The sequence below is a fragment of the Sebastes umbrosus genome, chromosome 4 (genome assembly GCF_015220745.1).
Source record: "Sebastes umbrosus isolate fSebUmb1 chromosome 4, fSebUmb1.pri, whole genome shotgun sequence".
Taxonomy (NCBI): domain Eukaryota; kingdom Metazoa; phylum Chordata; class Actinopteri; order Perciformes; family Sebastidae; genus Sebastes; species Sebastes umbrosus.
The window spans coordinates 19,727,733-19,749,306 of NC_051272.1; the positions used below are offsets into that span (position 1 = coordinate 19,727,733).

The 21,574-nt window shown below is 38.8% G+C and overlaps 1 protein-coding gene across 3 annotated transcripts in view; it reads right to left on the reverse strand.

Moving 5' to 3' along the window:
- Positions 1 to 73: 73 nt before the first annotated feature.
- The window catches only part of slco1c1 (solute carrier organic anion transporter family, member 1C1), a 23,547-nt gene continuing 2,046 nt past the window's right edge, over positions 74 to 21,574 (reverse strand). Inside the window, exons 2-15 of one of the 3 annotated variants that reach the window (XM_037767945.1) lie at positions 19,457 to 19,627; positions 13,084 to 13,225; positions 10,628 to 10,760; positions 10,291 to 10,412; positions 9,628 to 9,774; positions 8,628 to 8,726; positions 7,880 to 8,128; positions 6,758 to 6,922; positions 5,934 to 6,129; positions 3,706 to 3,798; positions 3,317 to 3,367; positions 1,853 to 1,917; positions 1,348 to 1,465; positions 74 to 1,237 (exon numbers count right to left, since the gene is read on the reverse strand). In XM_037767945.1, the coding sequence (XP_037623873.1) occupies positions 1,012 to 1,237; positions 1,348 to 1,465; positions 1,853 to 1,917; positions 3,317 to 3,367; positions 3,706 to 3,798; positions 5,934 to 6,129; positions 6,758 to 6,922; positions 7,880 to 8,128; positions 8,628 to 8,726; positions 9,628 to 9,774; positions 10,291 to 10,412; positions 10,628 to 10,760; positions 13,084 to 13,225; positions 19,457 to 19,552 (1,902 nt within the window). In that variant the 5' untranslated portion in view covers positions 19,553 to 19,627 and the 3' untranslated portion in view covers positions 74 to 1,011. Of the gene's footprint in view, positions 1,238 to 1,347; positions 1,466 to 1,852; positions 1,918 to 3,316; positions 3,502 to 3,705; positions 3,872 to 5,933; positions 6,130 to 6,757; positions 6,923 to 7,879; positions 8,129 to 8,627; positions 8,727 to 9,627; positions 9,775 to 10,290; positions 10,413 to 10,627; positions 10,761 to 13,083; positions 13,226 to 19,456; positions 19,628 to 21,574 lie in introns of those variants that run through there. The other 2 variants (XM_037767944.1, XR_005206668.1) reach the window with 2 other exon arrangements.

Consider the following 21,574-nt stretch of genomic DNA (forward strand, 5'->3'; position numbering starts at 1 on the left):
AAAAAAATCCTGGAATGGTAGATCCACCTCCAAACCTTAATAGTTTGACAACATTTTGGAGTTGGTACAGCTATTCTTGATATTTTGAAATTGTTGACAGTTTGGTTAGTACATGACAAAGGCATGAGCATAAAAAATAAACACATAAACTCCAGATAGTGTGTTCCTCATTGTCGTGCTGAGATCAATCATGGAGTCACTTACTGTATTTCTGCTTCCTGACCTTATTTGTTCACAGAAAACACTTACTTTGCCTCAGTGTAGAAATACACTCCCAGCTCTTCCACCACAGAAACAGCCTACAGACCTGTTTAATGTCCGTATCTCTGACATGATGCTGTGGGAGACACTACAAGTGAATAGGGTAATAAAATTAACTAATAGATATCACCATGAAACTTCCCCAGGTGATTGCACATTAAGACAATTAGTTTTTGTATTACAAGTTTTCTGAAAGTGTATGTTTACATATGCAAATTAGGCATTATCTAATGGTAACCTTCGGTGAATTTAGGAGAAATCTACAGACGTAAATAGACAAAGTAGTAAAATAAACACCTGAATGTGTATTTTGAATGTTTTCTTTCCACTAGTCTGAAAGAAGACATGTTATAGAAGCAAAATAGCCCAAAATCTCAAAAATGACCAGTGCATGAAAAACAATGTTTTTGCCTGGGTCGTCTCCCCTTAACCATCTTATTCAGGCTCCTTGTTGAATCCCAAAATTTACTTTACCAATTTTAATCATAAAAATGAAGAACAACATAGAAAATACAGCACAATTACATTATTTTTTCTCCAAAAATCTTCCATTCATGAAAAACAACCTTTTTTTTTCTACATTCCAGAAATAGCTTGTTGTGTTTTTAAAATGACTCGTCGTCTACACAAATCCTGTACAAATATATCCTCTGTGTGCTATGAAGTGTCCACAGTGTGTGTTCCTCTATACATCTGACTGAGGCGCTCCATAGAGCTGAGTCAGAAGAGAAGAGGTTGAGCTGCTGAGGCTCACAAACGAGTCTCTCTATCAGGATTGCAGTCCAAGGCCGGTATAAACTGCTCACAGTGTACGGAGCTGTCCTCCTCTTTCCTCAGTGACTCCAACTCTACACTCCCATTGGTCAGAGCGCTTCTCTCCTCCCTCTTAATATGTCTTTTGAGTAGAACAAAGCCTGAGATACAAAGGAAGAAGGAGACTGTCCTTAAGCCCAGTGTCAGGCCCAGGTACACTATCCTGCAAAAAAAAACAGAAAGCAATGCTGTTAGGGGACAAACTGGGAAAAAGTCAAGCTACATGTGGCGAACATATGCATCCCAGTGGATATTAATTACATATCATATTACCTATAAGCTGAGGTGTTATATATCCTGCATGCTCCTCTTCCTCCACACATCTTGTTTCCCCATTTGAGGCACGTTGTGTCAATTAAGGCTCCAAAGTATATAGGGGCAGGTATTCCAGCTGTAGCGCAATTCAAAATAACAAAATAATACTTCAAACAAAGAGCACATAAAGGGTTGCTTCAAAGTGAGATATCCATCAATTGTAAATGTTATAAAATGATATAACACAACATAATCATTGTTATACTTATTATAATAATGCTATTTAATGGAAAATAGGTGCTTAAAATACTTGGTGACAAAATAAGTTCAGATGGCATCTTTATCATTTTTAGAAATATTTAATGATGAGCTCAATCTGTTTCTATACACGCACACATTACTCTAGTAATTCTGCTCATTCCAACACACAGCATGCTGAATGTCAGCTCTTAGGAGATTTCCGCGAGTTTGACATTCACACTAACTAGATAGTAATGTCCAGAATACTAAAGATGGTTCTCACCAAGGGTGCGAGTGGCCAATGTGTAGATCCCAAGAGCAAAAGATTTCAGCTCAGGTTTAATGCACCTGTAGAGGCAAGACTGAGGGGTTAAAGGAGATTCAGGTTTTAAACATTGCAACACCTAAAGAAGGACAATGATTTGCACTTTTTGTACTGAAAGAGAAAAAAAATGCTATGAATGAGGATTAGAAGATGCTTTAAGGTAAAAAAGAAAAAGGTGAAAAAGGTCCTAAATGCGAGATTGGAGCATTTCTATTACCTTTGCATGGCTCTCAACATGGCGATGGCTGAGCCAGCAGCTCGTAGCTAACGGTGCTAACAGCGAAAACAACGGCAACAGTGCTGACAGAGCTAACACTGTTAACCGGGGGGGAACCGGAGGGTGGGTGCGACACTTCCGCAATGTCGCCCAGCTGTATCCGCCGTATCAGAGCAGTGCAGGGTGGCGGCCATGAGCTAGCCAGTGGGGCATGGTGGCCGGCCTGGCTATGTCAACAAAGCACGGGGAAACTCGGATTACAACCATAGACTGTATATAAGAAGTGGACGTAGTCACCGTGACGTCACCCATTGGTTTGTGGACTGCTGTTTTGAAGACTCGAGTTTGGCATTTTGGCGGTTGCCATCATGGTATTTCGCAACCAGAAGTGACACGAGAAGGTGGAGCTAAGTACAACCGAACGCTGAATAAGGTATTTTTAGGCGACCAAAATGTTACAATTAACTTTCATGAACTGAAAACACACTATGAAAGGGTTAAAGCTGTAAGACGAAAAAACAACAACTCCCAGACCGGACAACGCCGTGGTAGCGACCTCTCAGTCACAAGGTAGCTACGCCCTAAAGCATACCCTGCTTCATGGTCTATTTGACTCTAAATGGAACCATAATCTACTAAATGAACATCATGCTGTATTGAAGACTTGAAACTAGCGATTGAGACCATAAACTAATGTTTACAATGTTTACTGAGGTAATAAATCAAGTGAGAAGTAGGGTCATTTTCTCAATGACTTCTATACAATCAGACGTCTTTTTGCAACCAGAGGAGTCGCCCCCTGCTGGATATTAGAAAGAATGCAAGTTTAAGGCACTTCCTCATTGGCTTCTTTTTGTAAGCTGTAAGCTGTAAACTGTTAGCTCTGTCAGACCCGGAGGTTGCCCACTGATTAGAACACACACAGAAGGAGAGCGACTTAATTCTCTGCTCAGGTAGACATTACTCCTCTATATCTTTACATAGAAAATAGATGTTAGCTGTGATATTACTTCTCTGGATATCGTATGGAGCAACTTTAATGAAGACTTCTACATTCTGACAGTTTTAGTTATTTTTGAAACATCTCTACTGATGATACTGTTTCATATGTAAGTGATAACATTTTTCTGATAACAGCAGGAAGCGTAATCTGTCCAAGAACGACAACATGATGTATAGCTCTAACAATAGGCTTATCGACAGACCTGACCAGCAGCATGAAGCCAGGTGTTCCCCCAAGAGAGATGACGAAGGAGCTGAGGACAGACAGAGCCAGGAAGTAAGGGAAGATTATGTCACAGCTGTCACTACGTGGACACTGGCCCAGAGTGGCCGTCATGTTGCCTTGTTGCGTGTCAGCCAGCGCTACACAACTACAATTGTCAAACACCTAACAGAAGAGAAGAAAAGTTTATGAATGAATGAAGCATTTGTTTTCCTGTAGGTAAATAGTCAAGTGCTACTCTGTAGACATCAGTGCTATTGGACATAATATGAATGAAACACAGCAATGAAGCCTAAATATTAAGCTGCATTTGTTAGTCAACAGTTACACTGAGAAATATGGATGTGTCATGGAGTCAGTGTGGCTGACCGTATTTCTACCAGAGCCGGTGGAGGAGGTGCATCCAGCCAAGCAGGGAGAAACATAGGTGATCCCATTCTCTCCACACACTGGATCCCACTCCTTTCTTGAGCACAAGCAACCCAAGTTACAGTCAGAGGAGAGAGACTGCTCCTGATAAGACAAGCCTTCTACTCTGCATGTGACAACATGAAGAAAATGCATATATATTATTGACAGCACATATGAAAAATTCATCAAAACAGGAAGCCACGACTGTTACTGTGCATGGAATATGAAAATAGAGACAAAGAAAGGCAACACAACACAAAAAAAGGATATAAGGATAGTTCGGGTGTTTTGAAGTGGGGTTGTATGAGGTACTTATCCATATTCAGTGTGTGATGGAATAATTGATACACAAGTTATCTTTGGAAGGAAGAGGTCCGGAGCTGATGATGTCTTACAAAAGAAGGTTTATTGAAGCTTGATCAAGGAGAATTGTCAGGTCTCCACAATAGATGCTCTCTGCATGAAGGCCTCACAACTCTGTACTTCCTCCCCGGTGCTCAGTGTCTTACCCCTTATCATGTTATGACTTACTTCGTTCCTCTGGCATCTCTGACCCTGGTTGCCCTAGCGACTGGCTCTATGGTCTCCACTACAGGCACAGCTGTACAGATAACGGTGGCTCCTCTAGACAGGACTCCAACCCAAGAATGTCAACAGAGGGACACTCTGACAAACACTCTGACCTTTCTACCAATAAGAGAGGAATTGATGGAAAATTCCATCACACAGTGTATCACCTACAGTAGATGACGATCGGCAAGCCTCCAGTTTGGAGAAACAGAGAGGAGTAATGACTGGAGCAAAGCAATGTACTGCTGTGGACGGAGCTGACAACAAAAAGTATTTTAGCCACCTAAAAGAAAGGCTCACGTAAAAAAAATCCATATCAGTTTAAGTGTACGCTATATTTAGAATATTTTCACTGCTTTACCTTGCCATCAGACAGCCCTATCTGACGGGGAACTAAAGCTGTTGCATCTACTCCATTGAAAAAAAACTGTAATTTTACCTCGCAGAACTCGGGAGTTGCTGGTCTACTGCTGCCTCGATCGGTTAGTTAGTTTACATTATTGTGTGACTTTGGTGAATCCGAACTAACCAAACACAATAACGCAAATAAACTAAATCAAGGCAGCGGTAGACCAGCAACTCCCGTGTTAAATTACAGTTTTTTTCAATAGTGTCTAGTTGGTTGGGCGAGAGTGTAGATAACGACTTCAGTTTCCCGTCGGAAACAAACATCAGTCCGGCACATATGGGTCCATTGCAAAAACTCAAGGCCGCGCCCTCTTTATGGGGGATAGAAAACCGAAGATCCCATAGACTTCAGTGCTATTTGACCTTTGTTTGGATTGTAATTTTTACGAGTTTGTATGCATTCATCTCTTGTTAAACAAATGTTTGTTTTATACATATCTAATAATTCATTTGCAATCTTGCTTGGACCTGAGAGTTTGCGATACGTTAATAAATAAAAGGTTGATCGCCATCATGTCCCTTCAGTCTTCAGTTTTCCAAACAGACAGTGACACGTTTCATATGTGCCTCAGATCTGAAATGAAAGCCGGTTAACCCGCTACACAACAGCTTTTCGTCATTTTCCATTTTCCCTCCTGTGACAGCGAGTTTCTTTCGCCCAAAAGGGAGCGCAGCCTCGGCGATGACGTGATGCTGGTCTGGTCTATAGCTTGGAGCCATAAAGCCCCTCTATTATATCTTTTTTAGGACATGGTTGGGGAAAATAATCAGAGATCAGCGTCTTTTGATTTATTGTTGGTGCAACCAACTACATAACAGCTCTTCGGCATGGCGTTATTACTATTATCGGTTTGTTTAAAGTAGAAGTTTGGAGACTTGTTTCAACTTCTTCTGTTTACTCTGTTGCCGTCTAGGAGGGACATGGGAATGTTTTCCCCCAATGTCATGCTACTCTGGATGACGTATTGCCAGTCTGATGTATAGACTGTATAGCTGTCTCACAGCTGCCGGCCCCGTCCACAACAGTGCATTCTTTTGCTTCTGTGTGGTAACTCCAGTCACTGACTGTGAGTAAGTACCTCATACAACACCACTTAAAACATTGTCACTTTAATTGTAAAATGTCCCTAAATCCAAACCTAGCTCCTGCTCCTGAATATTACATATCCTGCTATGACATGAGGGAAATGTAACCAGACATCACATACCCGCTATATGAGACTGTGATGCCGGCCACCTTGGAGTTCTCACAGCCCAGGGCTAAGAAAAAGAGCGACAGGAAGTAGCCCAGCAGCGAGGTCCCAAAGGCAAATTTAGCTGCTCCCATGATACCCAGCTTGTACTTTTTCATGACGACACCTCCAGAGAACATCCCGAGGGCCACAGCTGGGATGTTGATCATGCCTAGCCAAATTGCAGAACACAACGGACTCTTAAAGGGATAGAGGATCAGGAAACAACGTGAACAAGCAACATCAGGCAGCAGCATCGCTCCCTGAAAGGATCAAAGATAAGAGCCCTCATTCATATGAAAGTAGTCTCATTCATATTTCATGTAAAATGTACTGAAGCCATTTCGTGAAAGATGAAAATGACTTTTGATTGTAAAGAGGATAAGAAATGGATTTCTCATCATCCGAGATTCACTCATTCTATTGTGTGGAGGAAACACTGTCTCCAATTCCACCAGATTGACCTAATAACTGGTCTCATTAATATGTGTGCTTTTTTGTTTTTAAATAAATGCCAAACTGTCCAACAATTTCAGTAAACCTGGCTGTCATTCAGAAGCTGCAGCGTTTACTTAGGGAAGTGGGAGTTGGAGCATAAAAAATTCATCAAAAGCTGGCTCATGAAACTCTTATGATGACCATCCAGCTCACATCACTTTGCATCCTTAAATACTTTCCTTTCAGTGGAGTAGCACAGGCTTTGAGCAAGCGTGTAACTCATCTACAAAAGATAAAATGACCAAACAAGAGTCATCCAAACCAGGTAAACATTATGAATTATCAATTAACAGTGTGCTTACCCATGAGAAAATTGGCTTTTGATGCTGACTGGCCGTAGTGTTGCTCAATGTATTTGGGTTTGTAGGTGACCATCCCGATGAGAGAGTTGAACTGAATGATGGTCACGCATAAGAAAGTGATGTACACAGGATTTCCAAGGAGACTCTTCAATGTGGGCACAAATTCTGTGTGGGGAAGTTCATGAAAACCATTTAAAAACCTAAAGCTTTGTCTCTTTCAACACATCTTTTCATAATGTACAGATTATCATTGCATTTATAAAAAGCATACGGTATCTAAAACTAGACCGACCAACAGGTTTAACCTTTTCCACTCCACCCCTCTTTGACCCATTTTGTATTTTTTTAGGGAGGGACAGGGGGTGTTTAGGGGGAGATAGCAGGTCAACAGTAGATGTCCCATAGAAGTGGACATCAAAGCTGGGAACCTGAAGATTAATTTGAGATGCAGCTCAGCACTGTGTGTCAAGTTTTTCTAGTCAGAAATCAGAAATAGAAAAATGATTGATTAATTAAAACAAACTGTAAAAGTGTATAAAGGTTTAGAATATTATGATAGAAGTATATGATGACCATCCCCGTGTGTATTAAGTCTCATAAGTTGTTGCAGTGATTTTTAGGTTGATACACAGATTTGGTGCTAAATTTAACCTTTTTCTATCACTTGAGAACTGTTAAAAATCATCAATAATCCATCCAAAATACCACATTAAGACACCAAGACCTTGAGGAACACCACAGAAAAAGCCATGCTGTGATTTGGTATCAAAAACTTTTGACATTTTGAGATTTCTGTAAGAATTGCATTTTTCGGTGATTGGATATTGAGCACTTCTGTTCTGGAAATTGCTCGGCACAATATTGTAGAATTGGATTGTTCATGCATCATGGAATTTAAATTCATAAGAAGAAATAAACTTCTTTAAAAAAAAAATCAGCTTGCACTTGATGCAGAAATGCAAAAACTGTGGGTTAATAAAGGAAGCAGTTGTAAAAGAGACTCGGGTGAAAAACACAGTACATCCCTAAAGATTCCCCGGACTGCATAATTAATTAATTACGATGCCATTACTCAACATTCAACTTTCCCAGCAGTACAACTTAGTGTGAATATAATCCTACCTTTGACCATCTGTTGTAAATTAACCGGCTCCTCAGGTCTGAACTTGTGCTCCATGGTTGGTGAATCTTTGATGAACCTGGTTTGCTCTGGAGTGCAGTTGCTATCGTGTTTGTCCAGAGGCATGGGCAGTGATTTAGGAAGGAACCAGAAAGGGACGGCAGACATGAGGGTGATGGTACCAGCGATGAGGTAGCCCAGCCACCACGCCCCCACCCAGCGGGCGTCTCCAGGGGTAATAGTCACCGTCTCTGCCAAGACATGAGAACCACATGAGCACAGTATGTGGATTCATTTGGTTTAAGTTGCCTCTCATTTACTATAGTTACATTTTCATTTATTTGTTTAGTTATATTTATTTCTACGGCAAGGCGAAGTGATTTTATTTATATAGTCATGTTCAAAGTGCTTTACATACACTTAGGGCTGCAGTAAATGTTCAAATGCAACATTTCAGAACATGAGGAGACGTCTCCTGACTTTGTATTGTATTGTTGTATTGTATTTACAACAGCTTTAAAGTGTTTCCCAGTCAGATTACACTGTATCACAGCAGGATTTACCCTGCCCTAGTTCATTTCCTTTTGGCAGGTGCATTATGTCTTGTACAGCTTTAACGCCATCATGTACAACAACCAATTTCTAAATCCAACTCTCCACAGAGGAGTGTGAGTGCAGTGTGAACAACTGATTTAACAACTTATCAAACACAACACTGTTATTTAATCAGTCAGATGACAGTTAACTCACCCATGTCCACATAGCCGACGTCAACGTAGATCTTTGCACAGAGCGACCCCAGCAGGTACCCAAAGACAGGACCAATAATTGATATGGTTTGGACACATCCTAGAATTTACAACAAAGACAACAAAGTGTTTTCATTTAACCACATTCAACACCTACTAACAGAAAACATAACATCCATCCATTTTTAAGAATTATTTTGATTTAGTATTTTCTACTGTAACACATTCCACTGAATAATACAGTCACTTTAAGTCTCATTTTCTTTTAGCAAAAGCCTGTATGTATTAAACATGTAGTCACCTACTCCTAATTAATCCTTAGAACATCCAATATACCTGCTGATACATACTGGATATGAAACCCTTTTATTCAGTTATACAAATATAAATAAAATCCACTTCATGAATGAATTACATTGAAATAGAAGTGACCTTATGCTGCGTTCCAGACGACTTGGAACTCAAACATTTCCGACCTCCTACTAGAAAGAGTACAATGTAACACTATTCAGAGTCGGAGTTCCTACTTGTAAACTCAGGGCAAATCCATCTACCCCAACTTCACAAAGACGCAGTTGTCTGACATCACAACAATGTAAGTGCACGCTGTGGATAAAACATCAACTAAAAGGCAACGTAAAGTACTTGCCTGTATTTAAATAAAATAATACATACTATCATATAGTGAAACCTGTTCTGCATGTAAATAGACGGTAAACGGTTATCTCTTCTGCACAAAAGTTATTTAGTAAAATGTTAAAAATGCAAGAAAAAATGTGAGGCTGCATTGCTGAGAGTTCAATTGTGCGTACACTTGCCAAGGTCTGTCACAGTCAGCCATGGTTTTTGTTTAACATTTGGCGTTGTGCTCCTGGAGCGCTTGGAGATCGGAAGTTGGAAATGTAAACTTCGAAAATTCCGACCTCCAAGTTGTTTGGAACACAGCATTAATCTTGGCACCGTACAAAGCTACTAATATGGCCAGTGAATATGGTGCATACCAATATAGAGGGCAGCATTCTCTGACTGAGCGTAATCATCAATATAGGAGATTCCCAACGGCTGGACAGGAGTCTCTCCTATCCCACGCAGGACATTTCCCAGAAACACATAGATCCACATTGAAACACTGGACTCTCGCTCACAGCCTACAGTTCAGAATCAAATAGGAAAAATCAGATGAGAATTTATAATTCAAACCCTCACAAATTGACAAAAAATTAACAAAAAATTACAATTAACTTAATGCATGCATCTTTATATATTCTATATTACTACATTCTTGTTATTCATATTAACCATGATGAGACAGCTGGTTTTGGTGAACAACATCACAAGTACACTAGTTTGATGTGATTGTCTAAATGTCCTCTAAAGTAAAACACGCACATGTTGGTCCCAAGACGGAACAAACAATACAGAACTTAGTATTGTAAAAGAAATGAGGGCTGCATAATTTCGAAAAAATATCTTGTATTTTGACACACATTTCGCCTTTAACAAATATTGCGATTTCCTCCTCATCCGGAGATTTGAAAATTGCAATAGGCCATATTGCGATTTTGATGAAATTTTGATTAATTGTGCAGCACTAAAAAGGATTTGACAATATTAACAAATAGTAATAAATAAAGTTTGATTAAGAACACTAGTCGTAGTCTTACCTCTAGAGGGCAGTATAGAGGGTCTGTCACCTGCCCTGGTGGACTCAGGTGAGCTTGCTGGACATGGAGAGAGGTTATTGGTTGAATTCACTGACCACCTAACTGATGTTTCGATCTTATAGCTGCGTACAAAATACCAATGTGACTGTTAAACAAGGGAAGGGAGAAAGCATCAGGTATCGTTAGATACTCACAATGTGAAGCGCAAATATGTACATCATTTTTAAAGTGCAGGGAATACTGTCCCTACATTGTGCTTGAAGAATAAAATAAATAAAATTAATACATGGATGGAATTTGTGAACTATAATGCATACAGACATGACACTCTGCCTACCGGCCAATGATGAAATGAGGCATGGCGATCAAGAACGTCCCAAAAGACATCAAGATACATCCGATTGCTATGATCTTGGGTCGGTGGAGTTTGGCACCAAAATAGCTCACAAAGGCAATGACCAACAAATTCCCTACAAGGTTGAGATGATCAGAAAAGGAGATGGAGATGAGTCAAAGGCATAAAACACAAGACCTACTGTTGAGAGAATTTCTACAAAGGCTGTAATTTTTACAATTTTTATATATAAGAAAAGGTCTGCGGAACACCAAGTATCTACGAATATCTAAATCTTTTTTTTTTTCTTAAATCAGAATCAATCATCTAAATGATGCATGTTGACAGATATAATTTCTTGTAAACCCTGATTCTGATCCATCTTTGCCTATGGTAGTATAAATGCTAAATGCAACAATAAACATATACGTAATTAAGACGGAGTATTAGGGCCACATTGAGGGAAAAAAATGTATCTGAGATTTCGAGAATAAAGTCATAATATTATGAGAATAAAGTCAAAAGTTTACGAGAAAAAAAAGTCCTATTATAAGAATAAAGTCATAAACTTACAAGAAAAAAAGTCGTAATTTTTTGAGAATAAAGTCAGAAATTTAAGAGAAAAAAGTCGTAATATTATCAGAATAAAGTCATAGTAATATAAAGTAGTAATTTTAGGTGTTATTTTAGAGGGGAAATAGAGCAGCGTGCGGCCTGTGTGAAAATGAGGAACGCTGAGCATCTTGTGAAGTTATACTTCACCTATACTGGTATAGGTTTCACAAATAACTAAATACTTAATCTTTTGGCACAACAGCACCACATTATCATAAGTATCAGGACCTTGAAAAGATTGTGGAAGAAACTGAGTTTATTCCGAATAAAGAACCACACGGACCTGGGAGAAATTGCCTCTTTTGTGGAGGAGGAAATTACTTTTTTTCTTGAAATAGCATGACTTTATTCTCATTAAATTACGATTTTTTTTCTCGTAATATTTTGACTGTATTCTCGAAATCTCTGATTTTCTTTCCCTCAATGTGGCCCTGATACTTTGTCGTACGTAATACATTCTATGAAAGAAGAAAAAGTATTCCAAGAGGAAAAGCTTTTTGCTTTAAGTACTGATTGGCAAAGAGCATGGCTATTATTACCATACAAATTCTGAATTACCAAAAAGACTAAAGAAGTACACATCAAAGTTTTACACAATACATATCAACCCAATTTATATTCCTCCAGATTCTTAGATATTGAAGACAAATGTAATTTCTGTGATGATGTACCAGAATCTATAACACATTTATATTATCATTGTATACATACACTTACCCTTTGGACTCAAATGAAAGATTATATACTGTGTAAAACTAATCATAATGCCAAAATTGATTTTATAATTGACACAACACATTTTGAACATGATAAATTTAACATTGAAATTATGGTAAATGTATTAATTACATATGGTAAAGTAATAAGCGTTATCCACAATGTCAGTGGATTTGAATATGATTTTAAAGAATATCTAGAGACTCTCAAACTTATAAACACTAAGAAAAGTAATACAACTGTCAAAATGTATAGTGAACTCTTTAAAGAGGAATAATGTATGCTTTTTTTCTTTCTTATAATTTTATATTTTTAAATTTATTTATCCCAATTCTATTTTTTTTAATTAAATTCAAATGAATTTACTTGTTTCTCTGTAATATTATGTTGAGTACTTGTCTGCATTGTTTGTAGATTTGAATATTTTTTCAATTAAAAAAAATCCATTTGCCTATGGAGAAACACCATGGAAGGATTTATCTGTGAGGTGTGCAATAGTTTACTGTATTGTTTTGATTAAGCTGACAAGCACTAGGATCGCAACCTTCATGATATATAAATACAGAGGAAAGGCCTTTATATTCAGACAGTCATACCACACACATGCTTTGCTTTAACGGATGATCCATTAGTAGACAGTCCACAGCTTTTTCATAAAATGTACTTGTCCTCCTGGGTGGGCTCTGTAATGTATGTTTGTGTCTGAATGTCTCTCACACACACACAGTATCTCGGTCACTGTAAACTGGGTCTTCTCAAAGTGTATGAATATAATTTATAGTTTCAACAGCCCTATTAGAGGTCTGTGTAGATTTTGATCAAAGTCAGTGTAAATATTTATATTCATCTGAGGCATAAACAGGGAATATTATATGTCATGTCCACAGTCTGTTGTGCAACTGCAAGCCATCAAAGAATCCCTCTATTCCAAGCCTACGTGCTGCTCTCTTCAAAGGATTTTTTAGTCAATTAGGTATGCAACCATTGTGACTATTCAAAGCTCAAAGGGGATGCATATATGCTAAGAGGACATATTATTGTCGTAATTGCATTAAAGTAGCATCTAAATGCATCACAATTATTTAGCCAGTAAATAGAGAGACACATAAAGGATTTGAGAAACTCACCTATTTCAAAGCTCCCATCGATGATGCCGATCAGATAACTGGGGATGTCAAATCGCCTCTCTAGTTGTGTAATTGTGCTCTTCATGTAGCTGCCAGATAACGCCTTGGCAAAGTAGGCAAAGGACAAGGCTGCCAGGAACATCTACAGAGATACAGAGAGAGAACAGCAATGTGTCAAACTATGTGGTCCAGAAGCGTTTTTCCTCTACATTTTAATTTCAAAAGAAAACACCAACCTGCATTATTATTATTTTTTTTATCTTATTATTAATATTACTAGAATTAGTATTCGTGGTAGAACAGTTCAACCACTGTAGTTCAACCATCTCACAGTGAAAAGGAAACATAAAAAGTAGAAAAGTCAAACTCTAGACTGAAAAGTGAACAAATATTTTGTAACAAACACAAAACAATGAAGAAAAAGCCCTAGTTTGGGATATTGTGCATGTATTTCTCTGAGTGTGTGGCATGAATTTGCAGGGCAAGCTCGGGCCACGGAGCGTATTGAGCTCAGCCACCTGTGGACACTGACAGTCAGTAACAAAGAGAGGATTAGAGAAGCCAAACCCACCAGGACACAGACTCATCCACCGAACTATGAGCCGACAGACCGACTGACATGCAGCATAATTGGAAACAGGTGAGAGGCAACCATAGCCTGCACGCTTAGGGATGGAAACAGCTCGGAAGAGAAGCACACACCAACAAACAAAATGTTTCAATCAACTGAATTTACTCCAATGTCATTTGATAGCAACTATGGATTCACACACTACTGGTTCTGACAATAATGGTGTTATTATTAATAACCTACTTTAAAGATACAATCCCCAGAAAAATCTCAATATGGGTTCAAATGTGTTCAAAACATCAACAGCATGTTATGGTGAGTGACTCTAAGGATCTAAGTGCGTGGATATCTTTTCTATCATGTTTTGGACTCATTGATTTTTCCAGCACCTTAGCAAAGATTAAGACAAGTGGAGCGGTTGTCATCCTGCATGGTGAGTGACATAAGAGACACACAGGTTTGGTGCCATTCACATAACACTAAAAACAGATGTTACCTTTTCAGGTTGTAGCTCCAAGTGTAAGCACAAATTAAACAGTAGATGGTGAAGTATTAAAGGAGTAGTATGTAGGATTTAGTGGCGGTGAGGTTGTAGATTGCAACCAACTGAATACCCCTCCGCTCATCCCTCACTTTCAAGCGTGTGAAAGTCTCTCTCTAGAGCCAGTGTTTGGTTTGTCCGACTCCATGAAGAGGACCTTCTCTCTATGTAGATATGAAGGGCTCATTCTAAGGGATTCTTTCCTTTTTATATTATAACGATTCTTAGTTTCAAGTGATTATACACTAATGAAAACATAGTTATGAATTGTATATTCTATTTCCGCTAATATATCTCCCTAAATGCTACACAGTACACACTGGACCTTTAAGCATACCACATGTAATATTGGCTAAGTAGATCCTAAACAACATGAGAGCCAGGCTAAATAGTCTGCTAAGAGTGGCTCAAAAACCAGCCTGCTTATGGAAATCCCAGTGACCCCAAATCTTGCAGCAGTACTACCATGGACGTTGCACACAGCTTGGATTTTATGCATTAGCAATGCACTCTAGGTCATGTGAACTGTAACCCCATTTGTCTTTGACCCAAAGCTCATCCAATCAGAACACCGCTGAGCAAGAATCTTAAAAAACAGGAGGAGTCTCTGAGCTTCCAGAAATACTGTATAATACTATCAAAAGTAAGTGTATAATGACTTTTCCTCATTTCATTTAACAGTTCTTGCTTATAGATTATGTAAATGCTCAGGTATCAGTGTAGCTATGGCAACCACCTGGGTGGTCTGCAGCTGATAATACATCTCTCAGTGTAAGGGCAGGCTTAGCTCTAATGTCATGTGCATAATCACCATTCACACCACAGAATATAAGTGGATATAATGCTTCAGCAAGATGGTTCTCATATGACTGCATTAATGTTGAAACCTTACACCAGCATCGTGGTGTCCACATTTTGCCAGACTTCATAATTTAAAGGAACCTTCACCCCTTTCTGGAATAATGAATGGTGAGGAGTTTGAGGAACATAATTTCAGATATCTCAGATCTTAAAAACTTACTTTTACCATCGTCTTATATCTTTCTTACTTCATTGTTGTTATTAGCATCACTCTGCTATGACTATGCATTCATCATCCATTGCCTATATCTGCTATGATTCAGGTTTACATCACTCTAAGTTACATTATCTCTGTTTTTAAATCTGGTTTGCACCAAATTTGTACTGACTGTGAGACACTTTGTAACGTTGTTACTTAAATAAATAAGATCAATTCCTCAAAAGCTCTAGTCTTGTTGTGATAAAAGTGTAATTCTTTCTGATAATATTACAAAATAATGTAGGCCTATAGTTCATTAAACTTTTTTTTTCTTTTATAAACCTGGATGTAAATCTCAGAGGTCCACATGGTTCAAGCATTGGAAATAGAACCAGAAAGATCTTTCAACCAGAATAAAACACAGAATGTCACTACCTTTATCTCACAATATTTGCATGTCAGGTATCAAACATGTAGCCAAATCGCAAATGTGAATTAATCTAATTTTCGATTTCCAAGGGGGTTATCAGCGGGTGAACAGCAATTGGATAGACATTCAACCAATTAGAGCAACGAAACATGTGACATAGCACTGAGTGACAGAAAAATGTAAACAGACTACAACAGTCAGAGATGAGCTTTGATGGTGTAGCATCAGAATTTGGAGATAAAAGGTGTTTTTACTTTGTCTGGTAACCAGACGAATCTACGAGATCATATTTGATTTGCTCTGGCAGATGCATTTGCAATTTGGTCTGGTGATGACAGGCTAGGCGATAGCAGCTTCAACAGAAAGTTCACATCAGTTGCAGCAATCTTGCTTGTTTTTGAAAATGCTTCAGTGGCGCTCTTCTGTACAGTCATCATCTCAAACTGCCCCATATTAGATAAACGGTTGTTTGAAATCTGTCCAAAGCGGAGGGGGACCAGACGCCTCTGCCAGGGCAAATAAAACATGAGTTGGCAGATTTGTCCAGTTCCCAGACAAGAATGCATTATGTAGAACAATCCAAATGTGGGCTAAACAAACGTGCAGAATGCTGCTGTGAACATTAGCAACATGTGTTGTGCTATAAACAGACAAAAAAAAAACTTTCTCTAGAAGTGCATGTTGTGTCACCTCACTGAGAGGTTCATTGTAAGATTACCCCACACGGATGGAAAACGCAGTATGACTGGAATTCCTTATTATTGTTTCTTATAGTTGCCCTGGTATTCACTAAGCGGCTTTGTAATTATTGTCCAATGTGCTTCCTAATCCAATAAAGAAGTCCGTTCTGACCTCTTTAACTGAAGCACAAACTTTGTTTACGGAATTTTTCACAGCGACTTAATCCCCCAGTCCAAAGGGCAGAGAGAGCTGCTGTAACACCTCAACACCTTGCATAGCCATCAACCAGAAACATGCAGCAACGCAACTCAACCTTCCAGTAGGTGTTCCAACACTCATGGATGTACATCAACACACACAGAAGACGCCTAAAGCAGTTTTATTCAGCCAGTCTCTAAAAAGATTTGCTTTTTGAATAACCTGTCTGAAGAAATACCGGCTCAGCAGAAACACCGACAGCTATAGCTTTTAGATATTCATACACAAGAGGCTACATTCAGCAACATATGCACTCTGTGTCTCTCTTACATACATGTGATCCCAGTCATTGGAGAGAGATTTGAGTACCCCCCTCTAGGCCAGTCAAATGACAGACATGTGGTCTCTCTGTCCTTTCGGGCTGAAACTATTTATACATGTTCTTATGACCGTTCTCTGGTATATACACACGTAGGCAAAATTGTTGGTACCCTTCCGTTAAAGAAAGAAAAACCCACAATGGTCACTGAAATAACTTGAAACTGACAAAAGTAATAATAAATAAAAATTTACTGAAAATTAACTAATGAAAATCAGACATTGTTTTTGAATTATGGTTCAGCAGAATCATTTTAAAAAACAAACTAATGAAACTGGCCTGGACAAAAATGATGGTACCCTTAACTTAATATTTTGTTGCACAACCTTTTGAGGCAATCACTGCAAACAAGCGATTTCTGTAACTCTCAATGAAACTTCTGCACCTGTCGACAGGTATGTTGGCCCACTCCTCTTGAACAAACTGCTCCAGCTGTCTCAGGTTTGAAGGGTGCCTTCTCCGAATGCATGTTTCAGCTCCTTCCACAGATGTTCAATAGGATTTAGATCAGGGCTCATAGAAGGCCACTTCAGAATAGTCCAATGTTTTGTTCTTAGCCATTCTTGGGTGTTTTTAGCTGTGTTTTGGGTCATTATCCTGTTTGAGGACCCATGACCTGCAACTGAGACCATGCTTTCTGACACTGGGCAGCACATTTCGCTCCAGAATGCCTTGATTGTGTTCAGATTTCATTGTACCCTGCACAGATTCAAGACACCCTGTGCCAGATGCAGCAAAGCAGCCCCAGAACATAACCGAGCCTCCTCCATGTTTCACATTAGGTACAGTGTTCTTTTCTTTGTATGCTTCATTTTTGCGTCTGTGAACATAGAGCTGATGTGACTTGCCAAAAAGCTCCAGTTTTGTCTCATCTGTCCAAAGGACATTCTCCCAGAAGCTTTGTGGCTTGTCAATATGCATTTTGGCAAATTCCAGTCTTGTTTTTTTATGATTTGGTGTCCTCCTCGGTTGTCTTCCATTAAGTCCACTTTGGCTCAAACAGCGACGGATGGTGCGATCTGACACTGATGTACCTTGACCTTGGAGTTCACCTCTAATCTCTTTGGAAGTTGTTCTGGGCTCTTTGGTTACCATTCGTATTATCCGTCTCTTCAATTTGTCATCAATGTTCCTCTTGCGGCCACGTCCAGGGAGGTTGGCTACAGTCCCATGGACCTTAAACTTCTGAATAATATGTGCAGCTGTAGTCACAGGAACATCAAGCTGCTTGGAGATGGTCTTATAGCCTTTACCTTTAACATGAAGGTCTATAATGTTCTTTCTGATCTCCTGAGACAACTCTCTCCTTAGCTTTCTGTGGTCCATGTTCAGTGTGGTACACACCATGATACCAAACAGCACAGTGACTACTTTTCACCCTTTAAATAGGCAGACTGACTGATTAAAAGTTTGAAGACACCTGTGATGCTATTTACAGGACACACCTTAGTTTAACGTGTCCCTATGGTCACATTATTTTACATCTTTTCTAGGGGTACCATCATTTTTGTCCAGGCCAGTTTCATTAGTTTGTTTTTTAAAATGATTCTGTTGAACCACAATTCAAAAACAATAGCTGATTTTCATTAGTTAATTTTCAGTAAATTTTTATTTATTATTACTTTTGTCAGTTTCAAGTTATTTCAGTGACCGTTGTGGGTTTTTCTTTCTTTAACGGAAGGGTACCAACAATTTTGCCTACGTGTGTAAATGCTGCACCCATTGGCCTGTGTAACAGATAATACTAATGACTATTGATATTTTCTGACACCCCTAGAAAAAAATCTGTATTGCGATATTATATGTTGTGATATTATAGTATAGTATATATATAGTAGCAGGCTCAGTTTTAGAGCTAGAGCTATTGGCATCATATGAAACTAGAAAACCTAAGGAATCCTTTGGTACCAACCATGTCATACTAGCTTGTGGAGAAGGAGGAGCGAAGGTGGCTAAATTACGCTCCAAAGTTACGCTAAATGTTGGCCATTTTCAAAAGGGTCAAAGAGTTATTTTTGCCTATTCTAAAATGGTGTGTTTCTGGTGTGTTCTTTATACTATGACAATCTTCCTAAAGTTAGATTTATTTTTTTAAATCGCATCATATCGCCTTGCTAACCATATCGCAATATATTGAATCGTTACCTCTGTATAATGATATTTATTTTATTGCCAGATTCTTGCCAATACACAGCTCTAGTTTTTTTTTGTTTCTGCTACTTCAAAGCTGAATTTCTGCAAGGTCAAAAAAAAAAAAAAAAATATTCAACAAGACTTGAAAAAACAATTGTGGAAATATAGGTATTTCCAAGTTTGATATAAATATGTTTTTTTCTGAAATGTTTTGTACAGAGTTTACACAAAACATGAAAACAAAGGAGTTCCAGTGAGGCCATGTTTTTCATCATGCCACAGGAACGCCATTTACAAAACGCTAAAGTTCCGACTAATCCGATTGACAACAAACCCAAATTCAAGATGTGCATCTCAGTTCAGTGATGATTGTGTTATGAATTCAGGAACTGTAATGAATGATAGATGGTTTGGCTACAGGGAAGAGCTAGTTTTTGTACCTTCAGATTGGGGTGGCAGGAGTTCTTCACGGTGGAGGAGGTACGGTTGTTGTCTGGAGTCCAGCTGCCTGTAGCTGTGTCGTCTATTTTCTTCATGGCTGCCTCCAACTTTACTGTGCCTGAGCTGGGATTTCTCTACAGATGATTCACTGCGGCCGTCCTCACTCACACCTGTTGGAGAGAATTTAGATTCAGAAATCTGTCAAGCCCAAAAATTACAGTAGTCATTTAGAACAGACATTATTCACAGACATTATAGTTCTATGTATTAGGAATAGCATGTTCCCCTTGGACTAAAATATGGTTAAAAAAAACATAGTAGCAAGGCCAACATCAGTTTCATCTCTGCATTCACAACAGATACTGTAGGTCCAAGACATAGACTGTATATAAGAAGTGGATATAGTCACCGTGACTTCACCCATTAGTTTGTGGACTGCAGTTTTGAAGCCTCAAGTGCAGCATTTTGGCTGTCGCCATCTTGGTTAATTGCAACCAGAAGTGACACGAGAGGGTGGAGCTAAGTACAACCGAATGCTGAATAGTTGACCAAAATATTACAATTAACTTTCATGAACTGAAAACACACTGTGAAAGGGTTAAAGTTGTGAGACGAAAACATGGACAACTCCCAGACCGGACAACGCCGTGGTAGCGACCCGTCACTAAAGCATACCCTGCTTTATGGTCTATTTGACTCTAAATGGGACCATAATTTACTAAATGAACATCATGCTGTATTGAAGAAGACTTGAAACTAGCGACTGAGATCATAAACTCATGTTTACAATGTTTACTGAGGTAATAAATCAAGTGAGAAGTGGGGTCATTTTCTCATAGACTTCTATGCAATCTGACATCTTTTTGCAACCAGAGGAGTCGCCCCCTGCTGGCTTTTAGAAAGAATACAAGTTTAAGGCACTTCAGCATTGGCTTCACTTCTCAGACCCGGAGTTACCCACTGGTCCAAGATGTGTATAGCCTAGCTTAAAACAATGGAAACAAGGATAAATGGCTACCCCTGCTCCATCAAGGTGCCTTCCATCAAATCCAACAATGTCACATACAGTATGTACTATATTATATATTATCTATTATATTATTACTGTATTATCCTATTTATACTATTAAGTCTTGTCCTACTCATGAAGTTGCAGGATTTGCGCAAATGTCAAACCTCTAAACAAAACCCAGGTGATTCTCAGCTGTGCTACAGTAGTTACTAGCATGATAGCTATGTTGAACATGGAAATAAAGACATTTTGCAGTTGTTGGGAGGCACATCTTCCCTCTTTTGCTAGTTAGCCATTGGCCGTTTTCCAACTACTAAGATCCTGTTTGTGGGGCAGCATTTCCTTAATCTGAGATATTCTGAAAAACCTAAAGGGATGGTAGAAATTTTATATGTGAACCACAAGTACACTATGTACTATACTATGCCTGAATGAATGGATCATATAACTCACTGATGAGTGACAGATGAATGTGCAAAGAGCTGTAGGGCTGTAATCATAATTATTGGATTTCATGTCAGACAGGTTTCTGCTGAACTTGGCAAGTGCTTCTTTTTTGTTGCAATATTATTTTTTATGCCGCAGTAATGTCCCATTTAGGATTAAAAAAAAGACTTTGTAAATACAATCTGACCAATAATGTGACAGCAAACAGGTTTCAGGACAAATGTAAACACACTGCAAAACGTAGTGACATTTAAAGTATTAATTAAGTCTGTTTAGTCTGGTCGTGACATGAGGAGAGAGAGAGAGAAATAGAGTGTTATAGAATCAGAGAGAGCAGAGCTGTGACGGTTTAAAAGCCAGACTGTTTATTCTGTGACATGTAATCTCCCGATGGATCCCTCTTCCATGCACCAAACCACAGCATGGCTTTCAACTCTACACAAGGGCTTTCACGCTCATCTAAACAATCAACATTCAGTAGAACGGTGCTTTGGTATAACAAGACTGTAAGCAACAATGACCTGCATCCCACATGCGGAGAGTGCGAGCCAAGTATTTCACACACAACAGTCAAAATATTTCATCAGTTTTTGTTTTGAAGCTTGTATCTGACCGAGGGGTTTGCTCCAAGAGAGCCTGATAATTCTGTATGCACAAT